The 8,614-nt window shown below is 43.0% G+C and overlaps 1 protein-coding gene across 5 annotated transcripts; it reads left to right on the plus strand.

The window, feature by feature from the left end:
• LOC310803207 (mRNA export factor) lies at window positions 1-6,800 on the plus strand. 5 transcript variants are annotated; one of them, XM_083667901.1, is made up of 13 exons: window positions 8-100; window positions 386-481; window positions 2,243-2,353; window positions 2,556-2,660; window positions 2,947-3,039; window positions 3,135-3,221; window positions 3,319-3,405; window positions 3,559-3,630; window positions 4,271-4,378; window positions 4,534-4,640; window positions 4,727-4,802; window positions 5,003-5,197; window positions 5,409-6,166. In XM_083667901.1, the coding sequence occupies exons 3-13, from the start codon at window positions 2,264-2,266 to the stop codon at window positions 5,496-5,498; spliced, it is 1,110 nt and encodes a 369-aa protein (XP_083524027.1). In that variant the 5' UTR covers window positions 8-100; window positions 386-481; window positions 2,243-2,263; the 3' UTR covers window positions 5,499-6,166. The 5 variants fall into 5 exon arrangements, with proteins under 5 accessions (XP_083524025.1, XP_083524027.1, XP_083524028.1 ...); XM_083667899.1 differs by lacking the exon at window positions 386-481 and having other exon boundaries at window positions 1-100; XM_083667902.1 differs by lacking the exons at window positions 8-100; window positions 386-481 and adding an exon at window positions 6,182-6,800 and having other exon boundaries at window positions 1,191-2,353; window positions 5,409-5,494.
• Window positions 6,801-8,614: the final 1,814 nt, after the last annotated feature.

The raw sequence follows: 8,614 nt of genomic DNA on the forward strand, positions 1-8,614 counted from the left end.
CAACAACAACAAGCTGAAGTTGTCTTGCAGGCGCTACATTTCCATAACCTGAAGATTTGTGCCAATCGCCTGTAGTGCTGAGCTTGACATCCATTTCTAGGTATGTACATTGTGCAAAGTATGAACTGACAAGAAAAAAACTGAATGATTTTCATCTAGCTAGCTTTTGCAAGATAGGTGTGTACCCTGAAGCTAACCAGTTTGCTAGTCAGCTGTATCCGAAGCAACAACAGTATCAAGTGTCAAGCCTGCTACCGCCATAGCAAATGAGAATAACATGGTGCTGTGTGCAAGCTAATGCTATTTTGGTTATCGAGACATTTGGTGTTCTCTTTTTCGTCCATACCCCCCTGAAACTAATACCATTCCATGGACATTTTGACAGTCTGTGATTATCAGCAGTATCTACAGCTCGTAACAGCAGCAGGGCTGTCAACTTTAGCTGAGTGAGTGGGAGGAAGAAGTCAACATACCCGTCAAAGTATGAGGGGCCGTATAGGTCATAATTTATACTTAACGCCTCACACACACACACACACACACACACACACACACACACACATTAAAGTCTCATACATTCATATGTAATTCAAAACATACACACATGCATACACACATGAAACACTCATTCTCAAAACTGAAATGCTCTCAATACATGCATAGGACGAAACACTTGCACACACTTGACATTCTCACATACACTTATGTGGAATACTCTCACCTTTGCTATTGAAAGTCTCACACATACATAGTATGAGACTTGCACATAAACACTTGAAATTCTACCATGAACGTATGTGAAATCCTCACCTTTGCTATTAAAACCGTCATGCATACATACACTCACCGGCCACTTTATTAGGTACACCTTGCTAGTACTGGGTTGGACCCCCTTTTGTAGCCCATCTGCTTGCATGTTGTGCGTTCAGAGATGGTCTTCTGCATACCTTGGTTGTAATGAGTGGTTATTTGAGTTACTGTTGCCTTTCTATCATCTCGAACCAGTCTGGCCATTCTCCTCTGACCTCTGGCATCAACAAGGCATTTTCGCCCAGAGAACTGCCGCTCACTGGATATTTTCTCTTTTTCGGACCATTCTCTGTAAACCCTAGAGATGGTTGTGCGTGAAAATCCCAGTAGATCAGTAGTTTCTGAAATACTCAAACCAGCCCGTCTGGCACCAACAACTATGCCACACACACACACACACACACACACACACACACACACACATACAGACTCACTTTATTAGGTACACCTTGCTAGTACCGGGTTGGACCCCCTTTTGCCTTCAGAACTGCCTTAATTCTTTGTGGCATAGATTCAACAAGGTGCTGGAAACATTCCTCAGAGATTTTGGTCCATACTGACATGATAGCATCATTGCTGCAGATTTGTCGGCTGCACATCCCTGATGCGAATCTCCCGTTCCACCACATCCCAAAGGTGCTCTATTGGGTTGAGATCTGGTGACTGTGGAGGCCATTGGAGTACAGTGAACTCATTGTCATGTTCAAGAAACCAGTTTGAGATGATGTGAGCTTTGTGACATGGTACGTTATCCTGCTGGAAGTAGCCATCAGAAGATGGGTACACTGTGGTCATAAAGGGATGGACATGGTCAGCAACAATACTCAGGTAGGTTGTGGCGTTTAAACAATGCTCAATTGGTACTAAGGGGCCCAAAGTGTGCCAAGAAAATATCCCCCACACCATTAGATATTTGCGTTAACAAGCAGTTGAACAGGTGTACCTAATAAAGTGTGTGTGTGTGTGTGTGTGTGTGTGTGTGTGTGTGTGTGTGTGTGTGTGTGTGTACACACAGTACCAGTCAAAAGTTTGGACACACCTTCTCATTGAATGTTTTTATTTTATTTTTTTATTATTATTTTCTACATTGTAGATTAATATTGAAGGCATCAAAACTATGAAGGAACACATATGGAATTATGTAGTAAACAAAAAAGTATTAAACAAACCAGAATATGTTTTATATTTTAGATTCTTCAAAGTAGCACACTCTTGGCAAGTTTGTGTCTAAACCTTTGACTGGTACTGTATATATATATATATATATATGGGTGTGGGTGTGAGGATTCCTCAAGTATATGTGCATGTATTAATGTGTGTGTGAAAGGTAAACTATGGCCTATCAAATATTCACTCTTGTGTCAGATGCTCAGCTTTTTTGCATTAAGGTAAACAGTGACTGAAGTGCACTGGCCTTCTCTATTTTGCACAGCTAGCTCCCTTCTAATCCACCATGAGTTTATTTGGGACAAGCTCCGGTTTTGGAAGTGGAGGAACTGGGGTCTTTGGAAGCACAACGACAGACAGCCATAATCCTATGAAGGTAAGCGCTGCAGTGCTGAAGATAAAGATCATTATGATCCCATTTCATCCTCTTTGTAGATGGGCTATTGTTCTATTTTGACAAAGTTTGCTAATGGATTGGGCTTTGCTTCCATCCATCCATGTGACCGTATCTGTCTATTGAACCCTGTCTGTCAGTTGAATTGCTTGGGTGTTCTTATTGCAGTGTCTCTCTGCTGCAGGATGTGGAGGTAACCTCACCACCTGATGACAGCATCAGCTGCATGGTCTTCAGTCCACCCAGCATGCCAGGGAACTTCCTCATCGGGGGATCATGGGCCAATGATGTGAGTGTTTTCAATATTGTCATTTCTGTGTTACGTTACTATGTAGCCTAAAACGTTGTATCACTATTATTGTTTATCAGTGTGCTGTACTATACTGCTTTACAAGCCCATGCTGACTGACTAGAGTTGGACTCTAATGGTTCATGTGAGCTTGAGTCTATACTTGAGACTTAACTTGAATTCTCCCTCAACAACACTACTTTCAAACCGTTATGGCAGGACTGGAGATAATTCAAAGAGTCACCCAGTACTGTGCTCTCAGTAGATCTCTTCTGTGTCCCTCCAGGTGCGGTGCTGGGAGGTACAGGACAATGGACAGACCGTCCCTAAGGCCCAACAGATGCACACTGGTCCTGTACTGGACGTCTGCTGGAGCGATGTAAGCCTCATATCATATCCCAGAGGTCAAGCTGTAGGCTGTATGAGAACGTGATTATTGCAGGGTTGGACGATTGTGCTTCATTGTTTGAGCAGGATGGGAGCAAAGTGTTCACTGCCTCCTGTGACAAGACAGCCAAGATGTGGGACCTGAACAGCAACCAGGCCATGCAGATCGCCCAGGTAAGACAACACCCCGTTGTCCAACCGTATTGTCCTGCTGATATCAGAAGGATGACGTTTTGTAAATGATCTTGAAGAAATGTTCTGTTTCCCCCAGCATGATGGCCCCATAAGGACCCTACACTGGATAAAAGCCCCTAACTACACCTGTATCATGACGGGTAGCTGGGACAAAACACTGAAGGTACACATCAACCAGATCAGAGAATATACATCCAGGTATTACAAAATATACAGCATAGTGTCAGTGGTGTTAACAGGGGATGTTGTTACATTGAGATGCTGGGACTGATCTGTTTTCTGATCTCTCTCCCTCATCTCTCTGTTCCCCCTACAGTTCTGGGACATGCGCTCACCCAACCCCATGATGTCTCTGCAGATGCCAGAGAGATGCTACTGTGCAGACGTGGTGAGTGTAAACATGATCTCTACTGGAAATCAGTAAACTCATTCTCGATTGGTCTTGTCTTTATTTAATTTGGAAGCCAATCCCTCCAGCATGTCACAATGTTTTTGTTTATGATTTTTTTATGATAACATTTTTATGTTATGATAATGTTATGGTTTAAAATGTTTTGATCATGTTCATTTCACATGAAGCAATAAAATGTCATATGTGCTCAGTTCTAGTAAGACAGACGACCCTCTCTTGTGTTCCAGCTCAACAACTTGCCCCCCCACCCCCCAGTTTCGCATGGTCGTTAGCTGATATTTTTGTAGGCAAATTTAATGGATTTTGTCCATTGCTCTGACTGTCAGTCTTCCACCATCAGCTTCACACGTGAACACGCTGACAGGGGACACAACAGTGTGATGATGTGTGGTTTGATTCCACCGATAATTGGTCAAAATTGCAAGAATCACTAAATCCTGGAGGGACTGGAAAACATAAACACAAGCTAATCACATTGTTCTCAGTATTCCAACATTACAGTCATGACTCATGTACCATACCATTGGAGATGTTTTCTGAATCATCTCCCCTCCACTGAGTAATTCAGTTCTCCAGATCTCTGAATGTGACCCTGATGTTTCCCCTCCCTGGGCAGGTATACCCCATGGCAGTGGTGGCCACAGCAGAGAGAGGTCTGATCGTCTACCAGCTGGAGAACCAGCCCTCAGAGTTCCGCAGGATAGACTCTCCTCTTAAACATCAGGTGAATGCTCGAGTCTAGGGGATTTTCCTGTTCCTCAAACTCACTCACTTTGTCTTTCTCTTTTTTTTTTTTGGCGTACAGTCCATACCAAACCTTTTCGTTCTTTGTGCATAAATGACCTTTGGCCTTGTGGACTGTCTCCCTCCCTCCTGCAGCACCGCTGTGTAGCCATCTTCAAGGACAAGCAGAACAAGCCCACAGGCTTCGCCCTGGGAAGCATTGAGGGCCGAGTGGCCATCCACTACATTAATCCCCCAAACCCGTGAGTGACAACACACAGCTGGGATTTATTTGTGGGTCCTAATAGGATTGTCACTGGATTTGATGTATCTGTTGGTGTGATGTCAGGGCTAAGGACAACTTCACCTTCAAGTGCCACAGGTCCAATGGAACCAACACCGCCACTCCACAGGACATCTATGCTGTAAGTTGACCTGCCTTCATTCAGTGATGTGTTTATTTTCGCAACATTTGTCAGTTGTCCATCCTTCTTCAGACTTAACAACTTTATGCTTTACTTGACCTCCTGGAATGCCACATATTGGTGTGATGCTCAGCCATACATTGACTACCATGAATATCTATTTTCTTCCCACCTTTTCTCTCTCTCTCTCTCCTCCCCAGGTGAATGCCATCTCCTTCCATCCTGTCCATGGCACACTGGCTACTGTGGGTTCAGATGGACGCTTCAGCTTCTGGGACAAAGACGCCCGTACCAAGCTCAAGACCTCGGAGCAGCTGGACCAGCCAATCACAGCCTGCTGCTTCAACAACAACGGCAACATCTTCGCCTACGCCTCCAGCTACGACTGGTCAAAGGTAACGTCTATGATTTCACAGGCAGCTACTTGTCGTAATTATTGACATTTATGTAGTATATGGATATGCATTGTCCTACCTATTTGTTTAGAGAAATACAGACTAACACACACATTTTTGTTTACATCCTATTGATTGAAGACATTTTTGTAGTCTTTGTGCTGTAGGTAGAACAATACACTACTAACTCATGGGTTATTTTAATTCCTAGGGACATGAGTATTACAACCCCCAGAAAAAGAACTATATCTTCCTGCGGAACGCTGCAGAGGAGCTGAAGCCTCGGAACAAGAAATGGTGAGAGAGGGACAGCCGCTGTCTGTAACCCCTGGAGACGGTGTCGCGGGGCGGGGCTGCCGTCCTTTCTCAGTGTCATTGCTGAGGCCAGCTTCCTCAGCAGCCCATGGTCCTTTGCATGCAAGGATGTGGGTGGTCAGCATTTTGCTGTTTCATGAGTAACGTGTTTAAGATTTCAGTGCTGCTGTGTAGCGCTAAGCTTGTCAGTTGCGTTCTGAGAATGCAACTTTACTGACTGGAAGCTAGGCTGTCAGGTTTGGTTTGGGCTGATTGTGCTGTGCATATGGGCTCTATTAGCACTTGTAGGGTCAGTGATTTTCTGGAAGGAAGCAGGCTCACTTTGAGAAGATTTGACTTTGGAATTTGTGAAATAATAAGGATTTGCAATGCATTCCTAATCACACCAAGAATTTTTATGACTTTGGAATTTATTTAAATCACAGTCGATTCATATGAACAGGTAGACTACTAAAGAAATGTAGTTTAGGTAGGCAATACATTCATTTGAAATGAATTAGCCTATACAGTGGAAATATGATTAATAGACATTGATTTTGTTTGTTGCTGCTATTGAATGAAATTGTACTTTTATGTTTTGTGGAAAAACGGGACACAATAAACACCCTTTCAAAAATAAAAACAACTTAAATATGCTTCTTGTGACTGACTGCTCCCTCCTGTCTTTAGATTCATCATGCTGAGTCGCATCTGTTGTGGGGAAACGCAGAAGACCTGCTGCTTTAGTGTGTGTATACGCTCAAGAGAGAGACACACCTTCGTTTTGACAAACACCTGGACCAATGCCGCTGTGTTGCAAACTGTACATGGACCAATGAGAGGGGCCTATCCACCCAGTATTGATGACAGCTGCATGGCTTTTGGTCATAGTAAGGGGGGGCTTAATTGTAATTTATCTTGTTTTATATTATTATTATTATTATTAATGTGTGCTGCTCTTTATTTTTTTATACTGCTTTCCAAAGACATTACATTCTCCTTTGACTTGCTGTCTCCGTGGTTAATTAAATTTATTGAATAAGAATAAATATCCACAGGACACTCTTCAGGTTTTCCCCACCATGTTTGTTCCATTTTGAGGAAGATCCGCAGCTTGAAAGGAAGTCAGTTCTGGTTGCATTGTTGGTTCATTGTATATATTATGTGAATCGAAATTGCTTCGATTCACACATGTACTGTATGTGCATGCTTGAACATGGAATTAATTAACTGAATATGTGAATAATAATTATAAGTAATTAAGTTCTGTTCCGGTGAGACTGTTGCTTAAAATGTGGAACTACTGTCCCTTATCAGTGCTTCATGAATAAATATACATTTCCATACATAATGAATAGATGACTGCAGCACTCATTTTGCCATCTCATGCCTCTGAGTGTTTTAATCCAAGTGGCCACCAGGTGGAGTGTTCTGTGTTTTAGTTTACCCCTGCTATGCTGAGAGGTTGTGAGGTTAGTCCAGGATCAAAGCAGGGGGGGTTGATTCAGGTAAGTCTTTGAGAGGGAGAGGAACTGGAGATTGGGGATTTATCAATAGGATATGAATGAGGGGTGGTGGGGAGGTACAAAGGCCATGTGTGAAAAGATGGACAGGTCATAGAGGAGAAGGTGTGAATTAAATGCCTTTTATTGCACTTTTATCTTTGGATTATTGTGGTCATTAGAGTGTCACCTCTCTGTCAGCCAGGGTTTGGGTACTTAGCAGATGTGCTCCAAGGCAGGCTGCAAGGGTGGGAAGTCAGTGGTTCCCTACAAACTTTGGATCTAAAGCCTGGTGGATTTCCTTTACACTGAACAAACCAATAGTCAATGCCTCATGGGCGCCACCACTTGGGTGACACTAGTACAGTATGCCTTCAATACCCTCATCCCGATAACCATCCACTAACAAGCCTACCTCTTGGCACTTGTAGCTGTCATTGTGTCAGATTGTTCAGTCCAGTTAACACACAGTACCAGGCAGTGCTGCATTCCTGTATAGTAAAGTGTTTTTTTGTTTTGTTTGCTGACCTGTCAGATCTTGGGCAACGGTGACCCCCCAGTCCATTCTGTTACTTGCCCTGGCATGTATTCTGTATACTGCAGACAGCCCTGACTGATGTACCTTTGCACAATCAAGCAATTAATCATTTTACTGGAGACTACATGTATCAACCTGTGGCTAAACCAGAATCAATTAAACGCTCTCAAAGACATCAAAGTGTGTAGCCTGTTTAGCTTTTGTCAGTAGGACTTGTTGCACATATGAGTAGCTGTACTCCCTTCCATACACAGTCGGTTCTGGCAGCATATAAGAGTCTATGAACTCACCTTAGAAATAACGACATTATTTGAGGAGGCCGAAATAGAGTCCTGAGCTTTGCGCGCGCTGTTATCATGCTTGTAATCAATCGTGACAAATGTGTTTTATGATTCGTGCTTGCTTTGGAAAAACGATATTCTTGATAATAAAGGGCGGCCTGCAGTGGCGGGCTTGTAATGCAATTTATTGATATCCGACAAATTAAGATTCGGTATCTGTGTCAGAAATCTTTGGTCTATGGGTAGCCTAAATGGGGGTTTAAAACGTTTTTCAGCTTCATGTTTGGGAGTTTGTTACCTCGGTACTCTCCCTCTTTGGAGGTAAATGACGATTTGGAAATACGAGAATTGACTGTAGAATGACACTAGAACTGTACGAACAATATGTACTGTGACTTGGGCGCAGCCTTGAGCACAGCATATACTGTGTGGTGCCAGAACACTACAACAATGTTTCAAAAATGAAGTCAAGACATTTTTAAATAATTTTTTATCTTTAGAACCATCGGCCACGACAGAGCTGTTTCTTTATTACTATGAGACTGATACAATGTAACATGTGCGTGAGGCGCGCTTTTTTTTGTTGTACAGTAGTGGCTTTTCTTTGTGTTATAAAGGACAAAAGCAGGTGCAAGAAAAACGCGTGGGGGCGGGAGAAAAGGAGGGGCTTCAGCTGCATCAGAACAAAGTTGTCATTCAGAGTCTTTGCCGATAGGCCAAGAACGCAAAATAGGCGTGGTCATTCTCGTTGAGTATAAATTCTCTCCCAGTACTCCTCTTAGTCGCAAGAGAAGTCACCGGT

This window comes from Argentina silus (genome assembly GCF_951799395.1).
Source record: "Argentina silus genome assembly, chromosome: 4".
NCBI lineage: Eukaryota > Metazoa > Chordata > Actinopteri > Argentiniformes > Argentinidae > Argentina > Argentina silus.

Coding starts and splice junctions, on each gene's coding strand:
- LOC310803207 (XM_083667899.1), top strand. CDS start 2,264: ATGAGTTTATTTGGGACAAGCTCCGGTTTTGGAAGTGGAGGAACTGGG. Junction 3,222..3,318: donor AGGCCATGCAGATCGCCCAG/GTAAGACAACAC, acceptor TGTTTCCCCCAG/CATGATGGCCCCATAAGGAC. Junction 4,641..4,726: donor TACATTAATCCCCCAAACCC/GTGAGTGACAAC, acceptor GTGTGATGTCAG/GGCTAAGGACAACTTCACCT.